Consider the following 21,432-nt stretch of genomic DNA (forward strand, 5'->3'; position numbering starts at 1 on the left):
TTCCCATCGTAGTCTGTTTCCATCCCGAACCCCAGCCCCTTTTTAATCTGATCCAGATCCTACTATGCAGGCCACTGCTGAGCAGTCCGTGGGAATAAATATGTTACAACGAACATGGATTTCTTCAGGTTTGTACTCTGGAATAACTGGTTTATTCTAAGTAACATTGTAGGAGATATTGCCTTTGACGTCTAAATATCCTGAACAACTCGCAGCAAAATGGCATGTTAAGCCTTGCTTGCTTGGCTGGGGGCAATGACTACCTCTTATTCTGAAATTATGAAGAACCTGGACCCCCGCAGAAGGATATATACATTTCATAGACCTTTATTGGCAAGTGAGCACAGGCATTATAAAGGTTCATCAGTGACGTCAAGAAACCCCACACCCTTTGAGCAAAAGGCCAGTCAGTGGAATTGATAAAAAATGAAAGCAATGTCATCATAATAAACTCAAGCAACGTATCGTGGGCAACAGCCTTCTCAAAGATTACCAGTCAGGCTTCAGGAAGGGGTGAAGCACGGAATCTGCTATTCAAAATATCACACAATACCCTGACGATTCCGGACTTTAGAGACTCATGTCTTCTTATCATTATCTGATCATGTCTAGACCTGTTCTTTACATTTGATCCAGTCAATTATCATACTCTTTTGAAAAACCTCAGGGGCAGAAGGGGACTAGGCGCTACAGTCACAAACAGGCCGATATCGTTTCCGGAGAACAGAGGACAGGGAATAAAAATAGAGAACACCTTCTCTGACATCTGCAGGGTAGAACAAGGTGTGTCACAAGGTTCAGTCCACTCTTCAACACTTTTTAAACAGCGCCAGGAAACCCAAGGCAATCTCTTGAAAAACATCAATATCTCATTCCACTTCTACAAGGAGGATACTCAGTTTTACATAAAAATCCTCTCCAAACTAAATGGCTCCAGCAGCACAATGTTTAAAGGCATTCAAATATGGATGACATTCCACCACCTCAAACTGAACCCACTTAAAACAGAGTTCGTGCTCATAGCACACCCTAACTCCTCCACAGTGGAGTAATTCAACTTGAGGGGGGCCCTCCTGCAAAGTACATGAAGGGGCCCCCACTGATCCCCCTGGCCCACAACCTACCACTTTTCCCTCTATGCTGAGGCGGCCTCTTGGAGCTCCAGGCCCTGACGCATTGCGGTAGCTGCAGGGGCTAATGTTACGCCACTGCAAAAGTCCTCCACACCTGACCAACAATTGCTCACAGATTTTGCCTCTATTGAGCACACCCCAGAAGTTGGAAACAGCATGAAATCATTTGGCTTTACATAAGACAGAAACTTAACTCTTCAGAGCCACATGAACTCTAGCAAAGGGACACAACATCAATTTAAACCAGGTATTAAAGCGTCTCATCCCAGAGACGGATATCAAACTAAAACTCATAAGCTAGTCTTGCCAGGCCTGGATTAGGATAATTCAATTTTCTGCAGCCTTTCCAAAATTCACAAGGCAAATCTCAAACCAACATTCCACACAGATGTTAAACGCAGTGCAGAGGTAAACAGATACAACCATACCACCCCTCTACTAACTTTATTAAATTGGTTACCCATCGAAGGCAGATGGCAATACAAACTTGAATTATCACTTACAAGGCCATTCATACTGAAACGACACAACCAAAAACTGAATATCTCAGGCAAGCAGGGTGCTCTGAGAAAAGCTGACTCTTTGTTGCTGGAAATCCCAGCCTACAAGACAGAAAATAAATGGAACAAGCCATGTAAGGGGTGCGCCCAGCTCTTCCCAACTTTCAAAGATTTAAGAACGAACTCGGAGCCTTCCTGTTCTATAGACTTTTATGGCAGAAGTATATATCCGACGTCTACCCAGTAATGTCACAGCTTTTAACTATTTATGCTCAGCCTTACATCTAAGCATTGTGCAAGGTATCCATCTTCTATTTATACAACACCCTAACATCCTACAGGTAAATCAGCCGCTCCTCTAAAGGGACAATTGTTTGGTAAAGAAACAATTGTTGAAGAGACTGCAGCAAAGGATATTCGCTAATTGGTTCTGAAAAAAAGGAGTAACTGCAGGGGTGTCCAAAGGGCCAAAGTGTCACTCTGCATATGTAACATGATCTGATGATTATCTGGCATATTGTCCATATATAAATATCCCCACCATGCCTTTGCTTATATAGTGTTGCCATCTGGATTCCATTAATTACTTAATTAAATCAATGCAAAAGCTCTGAATTAAAATAAAGACGGTTCGGTTTTTAATATGCTGCATAGAAACATTAAGGTTGTTGTGTAATTTAATTACATGTCCTCTCCGAGGAAGGACATGAAATAGCATCCGAATTATAGCTCACAAGTGGTGTTCAGTTAGGTTGGACCCATTCCCCCAAATTTTCTGAGAACACAATTGGGTGGTTTTGTAGGGCTCCATAAAATGCCAAAATAAATAATTAAATAAATATGTCACTGCTTTAACTCAAGTTTAGGCAAAATGTAGTGCAGATTCATTTAATGTCATTTATATAACTTCATTTCTATGTAGATGAATTATCCATATGTGAGAGCTCTTCCTGAGTTTCTTGACCAGTTCATAGCATACACAAGTGGGCTTTTAAAGAAAATAGACTAAATGTAAAAACAACATTACCTCTTTTCTTCAAATAAAAGCTTTTTGCGCAAATTAGCCAGAGCCGAAAACACCAGGAGTGTCAAATGTTTAGCCAGGAGGGTCAGATCCTTGATATAATTTTAGTACAACCACTTACAATGTAAATGTGTTCGATTTAAAATCGTTGTATGCAAATGTGTTTTATGTAGAGATACCAAATGTCTGGCGTAGATATAGCATTCCTAGACCTACTTTGAATATGGATGAAGTACACTAAAAAAGCCTAGAAGTCACCTGTACTGGATTTCACCATTTTGCATATCCTTCACTTTTGGAGATCCAACTGGGAGCCCAGGGTCTCAGACAGACTTAACCCATCCAAGGCACTGACTGCTTGGAGTCAGTGACAGAGGTACCCTTGAAATCTGAGTGGATGAAATGAATCAGAGAAACTATGGAAAGAAAATGTGGGGACATACAATGTGTCCGGGGAAAACCCGTGGCTGGGGGCTAAAAGATCCTGATAAACCAGTATTCTCTCCCAGAGCTCCTATGATGGTATCCTTCATAGAGCCCATCACATTTTCTTCCTTACCAGCCAGGTTCACTACGTTATCCTTAACAAAAACAGAAAGGATTTTCCTATCCTTGTTTCCTATAACCTTCCACCACACTCCCTCCAAACACACAACCTGATCTAATGACAAGATGTCACTGGCTACTCCTACAGACTTTGTATCTGCCAATGTACTGTCCAGGTAAGGCTGTCTTCAAGCGGGACTTATTCTTCTGTTCAAGACAGTTAAAGTTGGAAGATGCAGATCCTACACTGTTTGCTGCCAATTATCAAACCTTGTTGAGGAGATCACTGGGCAGACAGGCAATACTCTGCCCCAACTGTGATGGCTGAGATATGTTGCCCCTGGTATACTTGGGCTCAACGCACTATGGCTCTACAAAGTGGGTCAAGTCACCCTTTGTGGGTAAGAGCTCGGAACTCAACATTCAAACAACAGACACAATAAATGGTTTGGCCAGCCTAGTGCTTATCTTAATAAAAAGTAGAGTAGTTAATTATCACAGTAAATCGTGATATTGTACAATTCAATGGGCTCGGTTCAGGTCCAAGCTGGCCTTTGTGTCCGTCCGACATTTGCCCTGTATGCTGAAGGCCACACAGTTTCTTTAAGACAGGATATGGTGCACGACCTAACCAAGCACCCAACGCTCTCTTATAGTTGGGACCTCTTGCACTGTGGGATTAGTTTCACAACATTTTTTGCCAGAGCTGATTTTGGTTTGAGTCTGGCACTGACTCAGATGTGAGTTCATAAATTCAACTTCAATACTTAGTTAAACGACCCACCTGCTATGGCACCCTCTCCCAATTCTAGGATCATGACAATAGGTCTTCTACTGTGCAGTAGGCAGTGGCACAGATTAAGCACAGGTGCATTCACAAAGCCACTACTCACTCAGAGCAGTTTGTAGTTTGCCAATAATTTGTATCGAAATTAAAGGGAGCACTCGCGGTTGCTGTTTCCTCAGCAAACCACAGTCTGCACATCTGGTTCAGTATTTCAGGCAAGGACGCATTACCTGCTCATGCTGTCGCTACCAGCTGATGTTAGCAGGCGCATTCTGGCTCACATGCTCGGTTGCGTCCCTGCTGACAAGGAGCTGCAGCGGAGATTTGACTTGGGATTGGAACCACGGTGGGGGAGCAGCATGGCAGGCCAGCTCACTGGGCACCCATTTTGGCACATGCAACCTCCAGGCCAAGATTTGATAGATGCTCCTTCTGGGCAGGTGCAGCCTCTGGGCTGGGTTCACAGAGGGGCTGCTTCCTTGGACAGTTGTGACCCACAGAACATGATTCAGAAGCAGTCATTGAGTATAGATAAAAAGACAGACCCTGCCTAAAAATGTGCTTAGCTTGAGCAACAGAAACTGAAGTCCCACACTTCACCCTCTAACATATATCAAGTGACAGTGGTCAGAAAGAACTAATATACAGCTGTTTGCTAACATGGTCTTCATTAAGAGAGGGCTCTGTCCCATCCTCCCTCACTTCAGTGTCTGGGTCTCCTCCCTCCAGCCACAAGAATAATGGCAATGCACTTCCATTGTCTAGGGAAACTGTCATCATTCTTCATCTTGTGTTATGCTAACCCAAGGGCATCCAAATGGATACCACTGATCCCAGTACTGATACTCATACCACATCCAGGCGGTCATTATGAATGCGGCGGAAACAACCGCCGTGTTCATGCTGGCGGTCAAAACACTGACCGCCAGCGACCCCGGAACCCCGCCGGCCACATTATGAACTTTTCTGTGAGCCGGCGGGTGGAAACCTTGTTCCGCCCGCCGGCTCACAGAAAGGCATGGCGGGACATTGACGGCGGCTCCACGTGGAGCCGCCGTCAATGCCTCTGTGCGGCAGGTGCAGTTGCACCCGTGGCACAGATCACTGCCTAACCTGCGCGACGGGGCTCTGCACCTGGATATCCCGCCAGGAAAAGGCTGGCGGAAAATGAAACATAATCCGCAGTGTATTGCAGCTATCCTGGCGGATGGTGTTTCAACCGGCTGCCAGGCTGCCTGACGGCGGGAGCCTGGCGGTAGGTGACGGCTGCCGCTGACGGCCGCCACCATGTGTATTATATGGCGGTTTGGCCCGCCATCCCTGCTGGCGGCTTCAGCCGCCACTGCCGGCACGGCAGGCCGAGCCACCATGTTCATAATGAGGGCCACAGTCCTTTTCCCATACATGTTCCACACAATCAATGTACGCACGCACACACACATGTGTGCGCGTACACACACACACACACACACACACACACAAGACAACACTGTCTCTCACACAGAGAACAAATCTGGTCACGGTAAACATTCACAGAACAGGGTAAGGTGCTACCACCACTTTTTGTGATACAGCCAGAACAATGGCATTATTCATTGCCATGAGTGTATCACTGCCCACTCAAAGGCACACCTAGTGTACCCCAAAGTCCAAAGAACAGGTTTAGGGCTTCACAATGTCAGGATCTGGTTTACGCCTGTGTGCACACTATATGAGTGTCATGCCAATACCCATGTAAAAAAAATCAGGATTCCTGGTTCTTAATCAGTCAGGGCAGGGGTACCTGTCTGTTTACCATAGAGGGGACATTTCCAACCCAAGAAGCGCCCCTTCCAGACCAGACTACCCAGAACCTTACTCTCATTTAGAGAAGTCTGGTTATCAGATTATCAAAACCGGCAAGAAAGTAATTTAACGTTTCCATGACTCGTTCAGACTTTGTGCTTCACCATGCAACCTAGGGCTTGTAATGAGATATACCATCTCAACAACAAAGGATTTTCATCTTTTACTACCATCAACCACTTGAAAAGTTTGTGATCTGTCTGGACCAGAAACTTGGCATTAAACACTGAAGGCCAGATCCACCTCAAGGTCCCCACTACTGTAAGGCATTCTTTGTCAATGGCTGCCTAGTTCTGGTCAGTAAGAAGCTTCCTGTAGCTGATAAAGGTGACTGCAATTGTTCCACCCTTGTCATCAAGTTCAGCCAGTACCACTCCAGCTCCTTTATCTGAGGCTTCAATGTGTACAACATAGGGCAACCATATTCAGGAGCCTTGAACAATGGTGCATTACAAAGTGCTGCCTCTAGGTCCTTGACGGCCTTCTGAAACTTCATAGTCCAAATCACTTTATTATGCTGCTTTTAAAATGTTAGGCCTGACAGGGATGCAACTATGGCCTCGTTGTTGGCAGCAAAGTTCTTGTAATATACAGTGAGTCCTAAGACACCTCTCAGTTGAGAATGAGAGCCACCTGGCTCTTGATGACCTTGATGGTAAATGTCACTGTTTGTGTCCTATCAACAACTGTTTTATATACTTCAGGTGGTCATCTCACAAATTCCTACAGATGACAATGGTAGCAGGGAAGGTCATGCAGGATATTTCCAGCCCCAAGAGAACATAGTTCCCCAGGTGCTGAAAAGTGTCAGGAGCATTCTTAAGCCTAAAAGGCATGACAATAAAATGATACAATCCCTGTTTCATAGAAAATGCAATCTGCTCCTGGGCCTTAGGTGCTAATGCAATCTGCCAACAGCTAATGGTGAGATCAAAGATGCACAAGAAGTGCTCAGTACCCAGCCGCTCCACTAGCTCATCAACTCTGGAAATCAGGCAGGCAGTCATCTTGATCATCTCAATAAGGGCCCACTAGTCCCTACAAAAATGCAAGTTTATGGGTTATTGCGTGGGCACCAATACCACTGGACTGAATCAAGGACCAAGGGAATGCACAGTTAACCCCAAGTTCAACACCACTTATTCCCCAAAGCATTTTGCCAAAACAAAGCTTAAGCACCAGCACTTTCTGACCTCCCTGGCACCCAGTAAGCATCACTTTTTAATTCATACAATTCCTTCACCAGTTCTTGGCTCACCTCAAGGTTACCCTTCACCTGGCTCATGTACTGTGCCATCATCTTCCTGACACCTATCACATAGTCTAAAGAATCCTTTTGAGGCGACTCTAAAGTTCCCGCCAACCCTCCTTTGACTAATGTGAATGGGCCATGCCACTGATGCCAAAAACTAAGTTCATATAAACTGAATCCAATAGTTTTCATGGAATTTCTTCATAGGCAAACAAGAGACATTGCAGGAGATCTTCCAGCCTCCTTCTGAGGTTCTCTGGTAGTGTTCCCATCATTCGCTTAAGAGTTTCTGTTATTTCTTTCCCCAACCTATTAGTTTCAGGGTGGTGGACACATAGAGAAGTAGCAGGTCAAACCAGTGTGTTGCAACATCCCTCTTATGTACGAGGAGACAAAGTTGCTCCCCATTTGGAAATCACTTTCTTAGGAAATCTAACCCTAAAAAATATCCAAAGGAGTGCCCTCCTAGCTTCTACTTTCACAGTTGTGCTCCTCAGAAGTAGTGCCTCTGAATACCTGGTAGCATAATCTACCACAACCTAAATATGCTTGTTGCCTGAGGTTGGGCTGTGAGGAGGGGTCAAACGAACCAACAGTGTTAATGTTCAAAGCCCATCTGCTTGAATCGAACACCTGCTACTAGCAGTGGAACTAACTGTCCCTTGGCCTTACTTCCATGCTTACCACTCGACTGGCAAATAGAACATTTTCTACAGAACCGCTCTGTGCCTCGGTGCATCCATGGCCAGTAGAATAAAAAGTTAAATCCATCCTGGGTCTTTTTTCATGCCCAACTGTCCTCCGACCAGCATCTCATACCCCTGTGACAACAATTAATTCCTATCTACTGAGTGAGTCCTGAGCCTCTCACTGGTTCCTGGCATAAGATTAGCACACTAGCAGCCCACTTCCCAACTAACATTATGCACTGCAATCACTTCCTTGCTGACTTGTACCTGGGTTTACTTTAAAATCCCTACAGGAGTACAGCAATCAACTTGTGCCTGGCAGAATTCCCCCTGGGTAGGTCAGCGAGCAACTAACAAAAACTGCAGCTCTGACAGTGATCCCAACTCTAAAAATCTGGTCCCTTTGAGTGTTGCATCTTCCTCTACATGTGAAGCATGGGCAATGAACTCCATGGTCTGTGTCTTCTAAAAGTCTGACCTTACCCATTCACTGCCTTTCTCTGGTCCTTTGAAACCTGGGTGGTTCCATGCCTTTTCCTGAGACTCCAGCTATTCACAAACCTTTACTCTTCTAAGATTGGTAGTCACAAGTTGGTGGATGGACGCTGCCCACAGAGAAGAGAAAAACCCTGCATCTGCTTCCTGCTTTGCTTCCTGCTCTGCTGATTTTGGTTTTCAGGCTTTTCTATAGAGAAGCCATATGTTGCTGCAACAGCAGCGCCATGGTAAGTGTAATTGGTCATCTGAATGTAGGCAATGATTGTTAATCTATTTTATGCATTGCATTCTTGAGAGAGAACCTTCCCAAACTGTTCACTGAGGAGAGACATTGATACCTAAACGTATTTTGGGAAGATGCTTGAAAAACTAGTGTGTGCTTTAATTCAACACTTTTTACAGGGAGGTGGACTGCTGGACGCATACCAGGACAATGCTGCAGCAGTGCTAAATGATCGCAGAATGCAGGAGGAAAGTATCTGTATCACAGTGCTGATCTTTTTAGGAGCATCAGTCGCCTTCAATATCATCAGCCAGTTCACTCTATTTCCAGATTAACAAAAGTCAATATTTCGAGGTCAGGCTTGTTGAACTTCTAACAGACTGAACAGAGCTAGTCATATGTTCATTCACAGTTTATTTCTGACATAGAAATGATTAGTTGTAGTGTGACACAGGACTCTATATTGTCTTCCCTATCATTTATTAGCATTATTTGACCAATTGAGAAATTGCTCCACCAGGCAGAGGTTTGCTTCAATGTTTTAAGTGAGAACACACAGCTAATCTTTAACCTGGAAGTGTGCCATGAACCAATGGAGGGAGCACTGGTTTAGCCAACATGACATACTCTTTTGCCCTCTTACAGTGGCTGCTGGCTGCCACCTTCCTCTCCTACGAGTACAGGCCTTATGGACTCCTGCTCTATTATGGAACTCACTAATTTACTACTAATATACTTTCCTACTCACAAGGTTGGACACTGCAATGATTTATTATTCTCTAAACCCAACTTCAAATAATTTGTAAGGTTGTAAGCTGATCAACTACCAGTTAGCATCTTTAGGTTAGCATTTTCGGGTGGCAAATGTTGGAGGAGTTCCTGTGAAATTTATAAAACAAACTAGTAGAGACCCACCCTTAATAACTTTTACCCCCTTGGAAATGGCGATAAGAAATAACAAGTAATGTATTTCTGGTAAGCTTGACCAATTTGCATCACTCGAGGTATATTGAAGCACCTAGAACAGTGAAGTACTCCTGTAAAACATTGGAAAGGAACACTTTTTTGAGGCAGGAATAATAATAATGTTTAAGATTCTCGAGGAATTGAGCAACCCGGTAGCCTGTGCCAATACAATAATCCCTTTTCTGGTATTATGTGAAGTAATCACATTTCTTGTTTTTTTCTCAGTCAATCAACTCCAAACATAATTCGAGTCTGGCTTCTTATCAGTTAAATAATTTAAATCTAGAAATTATAAGCCTTGTAATCTCATGCACCTTTACCTACCATATTGGCCAGGGTTGGTGAAGTGGATTTAACAATCCTGGTGAAACGGATATAACAATCCTGGTGAAGTGGATATAACAAGTCTGGCTCCCCATCAGTCTGGCTAAGATCTTTCACACAAATACTGACATTTTTGCATCCACACTTGTATCTCTTACCTCCCTTTGTGTCTAAGTCATGGTCTCAACATGCAAGCAACTGTGATTCCACTGCTCAAAAGGCAGTTGCTCGTTCAACCATCTACAGCAACTATTAGCCTGTCTCTTTCTTGACTTTTATGGCAAAGGTGGCTAAAAGGAAGTTAATGAACAGCTGTCTTCTTTTAATGAAACAAACACCATCCGCCAGGAGAAGCAGGCCAGCTTCCATGCTCATCACAGTACCAAGGTTGAGCTCGTAGCTCTTATGAATCTGCTATCGCTGATGCAGCATAATAGCGTGTTGCCCTTGTTTTGCTGGATCTTTCAGGGGCATTTTACACTATCTCTCATGCAGTCTTTTTAACTTGATTGTATGAGGTAAGACTCCTGTTTGGCCAAGCTCCTTTTTACAGGAATGAACGTAGGCATTAACCATCTCCCCTTCCACATCTGCATTTCAGGAACTCATTTGTGGCGTCCATCAAAGCTCTTCTTTGTGACTGGCTTTTTTAACATCTGTGTGGCATCACTTGTAAAACTGATAAACTCTTTTAATCTAGAGGTCATGTCATACATGAACAATACACAAATAATTTCAAGACTAGATAGAGACATGCATATCATACAAACTAGCTTTTGGTTTTGGCCAATTAGATGCAGACACATTTTCTGGAGATTAATTCTGATGAAGTTACTGATAGTAGGATGATCTCCTAATGTGCACCGGTCAAGTCACTGGTGACCACCACTACCACGATTGCTAATGTATGTGATTTGCAGGTCATTTTAAAAAAACCTAGACTAATCAGTTCGAATATCAAACCTTTCATCTTCCTGCCTTTATAACCTGAAACATTTAAGAGGGACATTACCATTTCTACCCACAGATGCTCAACTAATTAATAGTCATCCAGCTTTTCCCAGGGTCTTGGTTTGACATGCTTTATTTGTCCCTACCAACTTCAAAAGTTACACTTTATCCAAAATCTGTCTGTCAGACTATTTTTTGGGACTGCCATAATTGGCACTCATCTCTCAATAGCTGAAGCAATTACACTGGCTTTCCATTATTAAAAATATCGAATTAAAAAGCGTGTCCATTTTCCATTAAGCCACTTATAGTAAGATCCATGCATTTATATTGAAGCTGAGCAATCCTTACCACCCTTCCCACGCCATATGATCTGCTTCAACAGGCTCATTAGTTATTCATAAGAACTGCAAATGCAGAGCAGGAGGTTGCTATTTATTTTACTGAACAGCTAGGATATGGAAACTCTATCCATCGTTCACTGCACCTTTCTGCAGATCACATATCCTATAGGAAATCCCTGAAATACTTTCTTCTTGCTTATTACTGAACTTATTACTGAACAGTTTACCCTCTCTTTCTGTACCATAGTGATGGGCTCAAAGTCAGGGTGCCAGTAAGGGGAACAGTGTGCCTTACAAAAAACATAAAATACCAATAAAATACTTCCTAAAGCTTTATCTTCCAAGGAGGGATCTTATTGTTACCAAAGGTGAGTTCAACAACTTGAACTTATTGATTTGAGCAAACATCATAGATCTCACTCCTCTACTTTCTAAAAGGTTGTGCAATATGGGCATCGACCTAAATGTAACCTCTCATTTGATACCCAAGTGCCCAACAACCTATTTATGCAAATAACATCATTAAAAGAAAAGGTGTCTTTGTTGAACCCGACCCATCTTGTACCAGTCGTGAATGTGCGGAATCAATCTATGTTGAACTATGGCAATTCAGTCTACATGAGTACCTCTGTCAACTGAAAGACAGATTTCAGCTGGTTCAGAATGAACGGTTAGGTGGGCTACCTGGAAATTACCATGTTAATCCCATTAAAAATGAGTTTGCTCCAGCACTGCTTGGATTACTAACTAGCCGGATTACTAACTAGCCGGAGCTTGTTTTTACTGAATTGAGCACTTGTTTATGAGGCTTTACTGCCATTTTTAGGGACAACCGAATTGTATGTCTTGTTCATCTTTGCGCTTGGCCCCCCCTTAAGTGAAGAGCTGCCTACCACTATATGGCTTGATATTCTAATTTTCGGCAACAGGATCCACTAACTCTAACATCAGTACTCAGAGAACACTTTTTCTGAATTACGAGCCACTGTTGCCTCCGTTTGTAGGCTACCGGCTACACATGCAAATGTTTGTCAATGATTTTCCTTTGTGTCTATATTGTGATGAGTGTTCCTGAACACTAGGGTCCAGAACAGTACATTTTACAGCCTCATAATATAGGAACTTGATTTTGGTGAGGAGATCGTTGGTATGAAGTATTCTTCCTTCAGGCAGACAAACTCCAATTAAATTAGTAATGAGATTTAATGTAATATGAAGAGTACAGGAACCAGAGACCTCCAACAAGCTCACATCTTCTCCAACTACCAACCTCAGAACCCTATACAAGTTCTACTCATAAGGTTCCTCAGGTTGTGACCTGAGGTGGTTCTGCCACTATGGCAATATAAAAATGAGCAAGCACAACACATCTCCTCCCCCCAGAATAATATAAATAACAAACCTAGAATAACTTAGTTAAGTGTTACACAACATAAGCATCACTACAGATGAAGGAACTATATACATCATGCAAGATAATTGAAAAAAGTGTCATAAAATTGTCTAAATAAATTAGTTAATTTTCTATCCTCATTAATTTTCTATTTTTGTTTTCACAAGTCTTGACATACTCCAAACATCTGCTGAGTCTAAAATAACTACATTTCTTTTTACCTTTTTTATGATAAATGGACCCATGAACTTGAAAATACCCTTCTTGACAGAACCATGGTTTTCGGCAAAAACTGCATCCCCCACATTCATGAACAACTTACCAACTGTACATAGTGTACAGTATGCATACTAACGGGCCATGGCTTGCCAACATTTTATATTGCTTCACAGTGGTATTGTATAATATAATTTGTATACTTTCTACTTCCATTCATACTAAAATACAAATGCACTAATTGCGCCTCCAGGTCTTCTTGCATGACCATAGACACTTAGGTTCTCAGGTACTAATACATTTATCCATAGACAAAGAATGGGTCAAATCCTTTGGTTCATCAGGCACTTAGTAATTTTGTTTTTCCATTGCAGACCAAATATCGAATGTCATGATTAGGTGGAGCCACTACCATTTTCAGTTTCATACTTGCCTATAGGCTCCGGCAGTTCAGCACCATGTAGAACAAACTGGACATGATCTCACACATTAAAGGATAAAAAACATTTAAAACAGGAGTGCATTCTTCATTCCTGGAAGAAGAAACAAAAGGGAAAACAAAGGACAAGGTGTCTTACCCTTCAGGAGGTTGCCTGGTGTATTAGTAACAGGCATGTTAGTGGTGGGGGTGGGTTGCGGAGCAGTAGGTAGTTCAGTGGTAGCTGGTAACAAAGACAAGAAATACATAAACTGGCATGGAAATATATTCAGTCTGGGAAAACAATACAAATTATAGCAATACTGTGCACGCTGGGGAACATGTAGGGGTACACTACTAGGAATGGAACAAAGCAAAGGAGTAAACAAAGCAGGGTGCTTAATTGGCAGCTCGTGAGCTGCCAATTATTTTCTAGCAGGATCAAAGATCAATGGGACGTTATACAAATCAAGCATAGTAACTCCTAATAAATATAACTCACTTTTAATAGTTTGTTTTTTTACATTCAATTTGACCTTTTAATTTTGAATGAACCTCTGTTATATTCTCAAGATCTTCTCGCTGTAAATCTTCTGTTTTGTTAAACATGCTTGTGCTTAAGCTTTAGCTTTGCATCTTGTAGGTCTGAATTGCCTCGGGACACATGGCCTCCAAACAGTTGTCTTGATTAAATTCTTTCAACCAAGCTCTAAGGTGGTCTGTAGCCAGCAAATAGAAACTCGAAATCTCTGCGACGTACATGTCTAGCAATGAAACTGTATTGTACTTCTTGCTATATAAAATTCAGATAACATTAACCAAACACAAGGGGCTTATTACGACCTTAGCAGAGGGGATTACTCCATCCCAAACGTGAATGGAATTTGTAATACGACGGGCGGAATATCTGCCACATTTGGACAAGCTAATCCCCTCCACCAAGGTCATAATCAGGCCCACAATCTGCATGAGCCTTTGGATTATCTTGATAAGGGTGATTCTCTTAACAATCCTCGCTTGAGGGACTGTAAACGTTTTATAGACATACTGAAGGAAAACAGGAAACTGTAAGGCCAGGCTCCGACTCTGCTGTGGATGGTTCAGAATCCCACTGGTAACAAATTATTTTTGTTGTATCCTATTATTTAGAAGATATAATTCAAAACTGTGTAGATCCTTGATAAAGCAGTTGTTGGCTCTTGCAAAACTGCAAAATTTGAAACCATTTTTTTCCTCTGTTTTTGTTTTTCAAATAAAAAATATATATTCTCAGTTACCATTCATGCACCAGAAATTTTGAGGCATCCTTCTCTTCAGGGTTAACCCCAAATGCTACAAAAAAACAGTGGCCTTCCTGATAAGCAGCAGACTAGTGTTGTCCAACATAGATCCAGAAGGACCGATCGTGGTCAGGACTTCATGATAACCTCTGCTTACATGAATGAGACCCATTTAAACTAATTTCCCCTGCCAGAGAGATTTAAATGCAACTGTAGGTCACAGGTTTCAATGCCAGCTGAGGTAACTTCATCCAATCACCATTCATTAGTACCAGCTGTTACTGATGCTGCACGAGGCAGTTTATTGTAAGCTATGGGATACTTCATGTAGATGTCAATATCCCTATCAAAGTAAAATTACTATGCAGTTAAGAGACTGAAAATGTGATCAGATACAGTTGGCAATCAAACTGACAGGGATTGTTGCGTGTCCGATAGAAAGATTTTCTCTGTATCAAAACGTTATCTCGTAGACTAGCTGGATGGAAAAAAATACTCTCCTTCTTTTAACAGAGTTTCACATGTTTGTACTTTGCTTGTAGAAGTGCATCACACGCTTTCCTTTGTGAAGGACCTCAGTGGTGTCCAGTGTGAGCCCTTTGTTTCTACATTGAGTAAACTCTGCCCTATACATCATCAAAGTTGGTCCCTCTATGCAAAGAGACACAGGCTTGGAGTTCCCTGGCGTTCCTTCCTGGGAAATCTCCATTGGAATTGATCAACCCCATATAACACTACACTTCAAGAGAGGCTTATACCCTGGGACCATATTACTCCAATTCCCGTGCAACTGAGACACTCCCCATTTCAGTTGCAGGTTACTGTTGCACCATATTTCGACTGCAACAGGGTCACTGTTTGTTCCAGCTTGTTTTTGGTGCTTGCAGTCAGTAGAATCACGAGCCCAGAAAGTGAGTTTTGTTACAGCCATTGTGATCCTCCATTTTACAGTGTTCGAGATCGGGTAACAATCGTGAGAAGTAGGTGCCCGAGGAAATTCCTTGAATCATCTTATCTTTACAATTGCATTGGTACTTTATTGTCTTCTCTTGTTTGTGAGTGTTCTGGAGTTGCGAACACTTAGTGATAGCAAACGATATGTTATGCTGACGTCAATGGACTCTGGTGCTATCACTGTATTTTGTTGCATAACCTTTCCATTTTGTTTTGTGTGCATTTTACTATTTGCCCTCGCTTTAAACTGTAAGTATATATTCGTGTATTATGAGATTCCTGAAAAGTTCTTTCACCTCTGCGTTTGAACTGTGATAACTGTTGTACTTTGTCCTGACTCAATCCTACGCCACCTCCTTGGTGCTAGACCGTGAGGGCTCGCCCACACCTGTGCTTTTATACTTGATTGTGTCTGTATGTCCCTGTGACTACGAGGATCAGAGGAAAAATCCTAACACCAACTTCATACTCAACTTCATACTTAGGTGGAAATAATGAGCTCGTTTCTTAGTTTCTTTGCTTTAAGTTGAGAGTGTTCTCCTGCATGACCCTTGCAAATCCTGCAACTCTAAAATACTGACGCTCTTTCACACTTCGGAGAACTGAAATATGAAATGTGTTCCCTCCGAAAATGCAAATTTGAGTACAACACGGCCGTCTATGAGCCTGAGTAACACAGACACAGGCTTGTATCACTTGTTGGAAATTGCGTAGGTAGGAACTCTACAGTTTGCAAACTTCTGGAGGAGTTTTACTTCATAAATGTTTAAATGTGCGGGAAGGGAGAGGAATGCCACGACTGGGTCAAGCTGCTGACTGGATGTCATGTGGTGTTGTCACACAATTCTAGAGTGCATGAAAGACAACAAACGCGGATTCATTAAACTGTGGCTGCTCTTGCAAAAAGGAGATGGCTTTAGTTATCAAATGAAATTTCGAACAAAATGTATGTCTGCCTGACACCGGTAGTGGTTTTGTACCTACAGAAAACGGTGGATGTTAAAGGGAAATGTGGCATCAAGTTAGTGACCTGCTTCTCAGCCAAGAGTTTAGTCCCAGCAGTGTTTTGTAGGATTTTTATAGAGTTCTGTATATCCTATCAGGCCGCGAGGTCCTCCAAATTGGATTACTGGCACTTTTTCAATAAGTGCACAGCTCTAACGGATGTTAGCGGCTGGTTCCGTATGGAAGGTGTTAGGCGAAGTGCGCAGGCTCCAAAGCATCCCTGCCAAGTGCCACACATTCAGAGTTCGTCAAACACATTTTAGTGGTGTCCCGCATCGGCACATTAATGCACTGTGATGCAAATATGTAAATCAAGCCAGCCCTTGTCTGATTGATATTTGCCACAGGCACAGGCAGTGTGAGCTGGGCCCAGAGAAGAAGTGGCTGGTTTCAAGGAAACCAGGTCTAAGCTGCATGTTAAGTACTACGGCAGACAGTTGTAGTATTGAAAACTTGAATTCATCAACAACTGAGACGCACTTCTTCAGCTCCTTGAGTCCAGCCGTAGTTTTTCCCAGCCCGCGACCTTTTACCACGTAACCGTGACTATCAGCATTGCTCATAGAACATCCCAGATGTCATGCTCCACAAGCAAGGACGAGCATGCCACAGCACTAAAGTCAGCCCTCTCTCCAGGTGAGGTGATACCCTCTGACTGGGAGGAGCAGAGACACAGTGGAAACCTGGCTAATGCGACCAGACTGCAGCATGGGCTCGGACAGTGAAGTAGATGCAGATCGAGTTTTCAACACTGACTATAAACCTTAAGGTAATCGAAGTCAGTGAGGAAGTCTGAGGGGGTTATTCTAACTTTGGAGGAGTGTTAATCCGTCCCAAAAGTGACGGTAAAGTGACGGATATACCACCAGCCGTATTACGAGTTCCATAGGATATAATGGACTCGTAATACGGCTGGTGTTATATCCGTCACTTTTCCGTCACTTTTGGGACGGATTAACACCTCCTCCAAAGTTAGAATAACCCCCTGAGTGTCTATTCACATTTCACTTTTTGATGCTGTGTTTTTGCACTATTTTATAGGAAACACACAACACACAAGACTGTGAAGCCTGATCGACTCTAGGGGGCATATTTATACTCCGTTTGCGCCGGGATTGCGTCGTTTTTTTTTACGCAATTCCGACGCAAAACTAACTCCATATTTATACTTTGGCGTTAGACGCGTCTAGCGCCAAAGTCCATGGCGTTTGCGTCATTTTTTAGCGTGGACACCTACTTTGCGTTAATGAGATGCAAGGTATGCGTTCCCGTCTAAGAAATTGACTCCGAGGCATGTGCGCCGTATTTACACTCCCGGGCAAAATTCACGCGCGGGAGTGGGCGGGTCAAAAAAAATGACGTACGGCCGAATTTGCGCCATTTTTTAGCGCCTGGAAAAGGCAGGCGTTAAGGGACCTGTGAGCTCTGAAGGAGCCCAGAGGTGCCCTCCCATGCCCCCAGGGACACCCCCTGTCACCCTTGCCCACCCCAGGAGGACACCCAAGGCTGGAGGGACCCATCCCAGGGACATTAAGGTAAGTTCAGGTAAGTCATTTTTTTATTTTTTTTTGTGGCATAGGGGGGCCTGATTTGTGCCCCCCTACATGCCACTATGCCCAATGGCCATGCCCAGGGGACAGAAGTCCCCTGGGCATGGCCATTGGGCAAGGGGGCATGACTCCTGTCTTTGCTAAGACAGGAGTCATTTCTATGGGGGTTGGGAGTCGTAAAAAATGGCGCAAATCGGGTTGAGGCGAAAAATTTGCCTCAGCCTGACTTGCCCCATTTTTTTGCGCCCAAGCTCCATATCCCCCTACGCCGGCGCTGCCTGGTGTACGTCGGTTTTTTCCACGCACACCAGGCAGCGCCGGCGGCTAACGCCGGCTAACGTCATTGATTAAATACGGCGCCCGCATGGCGCTTCAGAATGGCGCTAGCCGGCGCTAATTTTTTTCACGCAAAACTGCGTTAGCCATGTTTTGCGTCAAAAAGTATAAATATGGCCCTAGGTGTCTGGGTAAGTTTGTGTTACGTGGGCGTACAAGACAAGATGGGGCACGAATGAAAGCTCTGGAGTTGACGCTGAAGTCAATAACAAAGCTTGTTGGAGAGGGCGGGGGTGTTCATACAGGTGTTCAGACTATATCGTCGCCCAATCTGTGGCCACTCAGCAGAACACACAGCGATGGTTACATATGGGCCAATTACAATTAGCATTTTATAAGAAAGTGTGTCAGTGAGGTGCAGAGTTGGCAAAATACTGACATTACAATATGAAAATAAAATGGTGTGCTTGCAGACGAGGAGCGAGAGTCACAATGGGTTACTGTGTGGTAAAGGAGAGCAACGCAAGAAAATACAGGCAGAAGGAGTGAGTGAAAAAGAGAAGAAATGATGGGTGAGATATCTAGATGGAAGATTTCGGAAAAATGTGTAGAGAAAAATGGCGCAAATGTCAAACAGAGAAAGGCTGCAGAGAAAAAGTGGTGTTAATTGAAGAACGTGAGTATTCGAGCCACTCTCAAAGTCAGTACCACTTCCACAGCCGTTAGTAACCTACAGAGAGGGACCCAAACACCGGTTAAAGCGTTGATGTACTCATGAGAAACTGTCACTTGAAGTGTCACACACTTGACAGTAGAATGTCACTCGTATGTACACCAAGCCCATAGAAATGTCACACTTAAACAAGCTAAAAGTTGACAGTTATGTCAGAGACATACTCTGATCCCTGTGAATTGGTTGGGACTTGAAAGGAAGTTGAACAGCTAATGGAAAAAAAAACATAGAACGGGTGAGCGGTTAAACAGAAAACAACAGAAAACAACAGGAAATAAAAGTCAAATGACAAAAGTAACAATGTGTATGGAGGAAAATCTATTCAAAATGTACGGTATTTGCACCGTTGAATATCTTGTGGGAGACACTAAATAATTCCATTGTTTCTCGAGTTCACGGCAAGTAGTGATCTAACAACCACTGACAAATGATGTTTAAAGTAAGTCCACAATTTAGATTTTTGGAAGGAGAACGTCTTTGCAAACAAAAAAATTACAAATCACTTGTAGTGCAGCAGACGACCAAAGGATCGGTAGTGGGATGCTTTGCGTCTGGAGGGTACCCTACAAATATTGCTCCAGGTTCATGGGCTGACATTTTTCTCTGTATTTGACATGAGATTGTCTTTCTGCAAAACATGGGAAGTTTTCAATAGTTTAACTCCACTTTATGTAAGTTCATGTGCAATTTTCTACAAAATACGCCTTTAATTATTCCTGATGAAAAACTAAGTTAAACTAAGCTGAAACAGAGTTAAAAGGCAAAGAGCCTACACAAACCTGCTATTAATTTAAATTCGTTTCGTGGGAATTTCGTGGCAGCACATGTTTCTTTTGTAACCTCTGCCCCTTAAGACCCGGATAAATTATATTTTTGACACAGGTTTCTTCATTGTGTGCTGCTGTTAAACATACAGCAGTGTAGCAATGCTCGCTAAAATCTAACTGTAAGTGGCAACAAACAGAGTGAAAATAATCTGAATTGTTTTTCCACCCTGTGAAACATCAATGTCAATCAGTAAATACAGCAATTTGAACTAGTGTCGCATCATATTCTTCATGCAAAGGATTTATTCTTCCTTGCAATGTTGTAATCCTCCGATGTTTATAATCACTTTTAATTTGACATAAATGATTAATACTATTGTTTTTTTCCATGGAGGGACTCTTACACGCTTGTATATTTTCAGCTTTATTTTTACCTGTAGGAAATTGGGTTACTGTTTGAGGAGGTGAAACCCAACTCAAGCAGTCACCACAATTCTTGTCTGGGAGAAAAAACAAACAAACCTCAAATTATTCTGTAGTCAACCCTCTGGTAGCTTGACACAAAAGGAGTCAGTCTTAACTTAGAGGCAATGTGTAAAGTATTTATGCAGGACGTCAAACCGTAATAAAGTGAAAACACAAGACAAATTCCACACCACCTTAGAACAACAGAGGAAAATTTAACAAATTATTTGAGACCAAAATGATGTTGAGGATGCGTGGTATACCGGCGATTCCGAGAAGCTCTGGGGTTGTGATGTGAAGTCCTGAGTCAAAGATGTGAGACGCACCAGCAGTTCTGAAACTGCTGCAAGGAGATGCATTGCGCTGCATCGGTTCTGCTTCAAAGGACTGCAGCTGGGCTGGCAGCGCACCTTCAGACCCACTTCCAAGGGCCCAGAACTGGGGTGGCATCACTTGGGGGGTTAGGACTCACAGCAGACAAAGTCCAGATGATGAGTTTAAGGTGGTTGGAATCTTTTCTGTCTCTGAGGCGTGGTCCTAGGTTTAAGATGCAGGTCCAGTCCTTCACTAAAGTAGCACGGCAGCGGGGCAGCAGAGTAGCAGCTTCGGACACCAGACCCAGCCAAGCAACACCGAACCCACACCTCCTGCCATCACCCTCAACGCCTGGACTCACGTCAACACTGAAGAGACCAAAACCACCATGAACTCTATCCACTCCGGCGCCCCCTCGGACCCCTGCCCTCACTTCATCTTCAATAAAGCCGACGACATCATCGCCCTGCACCTCCAGACCATCATCAACTCCTCATTTTCTTCTGCTACCTTCCCTGAAAGCTGGAAACACGCCGAAGTCAACGCCCTACTAAAGAAACCTACGGCTGACCCAAGCGACCTGAAGAACTTCCGCCCCATCTCGCTCCTCCCCTTCCCTGCCAAGGTAATAGAGAAGACCGTCAACAAACAGCTTACCAACTTCCTGGAAGACAACAACCTTCTCGACCCTTCACAATCCGGATTCCGAACCAACCACAGCACTGAAACCGCCCTCATCTCAGTCACAGACGACATCAGAACCCTGATGGACAACGGTGAAACAGTCGCCCTCATCCTCCTCGACCTCTCGGCTGCCTTCGACACTGTCTGTCACCGCACCCTAATAACCCGCCTCCACTCCACTGGGATCCAAGGCCAGGCCCTGGCCTGATCGCCTCCTATCTCTCCAACCGCTCTCAAAGAGTCTACCTCCCACCTTTTCGCTCAGACCCCACCGAGATCATCTGCGGTGTCCCT

At 43.3% G+C, this 21,432-nt stretch overlaps 1 protein-coding gene across 3 annotated transcripts in view; it reads right to left on the reverse strand.

Annotated features, from left to right (window-relative positions):
• ADGRG6 (adhesion G protein-coupled receptor G6) overlaps window positions 1-21,432 on the reverse strand; it is a 513,628-nt gene that overhangs the window by 168,348 nt on the left and 323,848 nt on the right. For all 3 annotated transcript variants that reach the window (XM_069235130.1, XM_069235132.1, XM_069235131.1), the window contains exon 6: window positions 13,270-13,353. In XM_069235130.1, the coding sequence (XP_069091231.1) occupies window positions 13,270-13,353 (84 nt within the window). The remainder of the gene's footprint in view (window positions 1-13,269; window positions 13,354-21,432) is intronic.

The sequence above is a fragment of the Pleurodeles waltl genome, chromosome 5, assembly GCF_031143425.1.
Source record: "Pleurodeles waltl isolate 20211129_DDA chromosome 5, aPleWal1.hap1.20221129, whole genome shotgun sequence".
Taxonomy (NCBI): Eukaryota; Metazoa; Chordata; class Amphibia; order Caudata; family Salamandridae; genus Pleurodeles; species Pleurodeles waltl.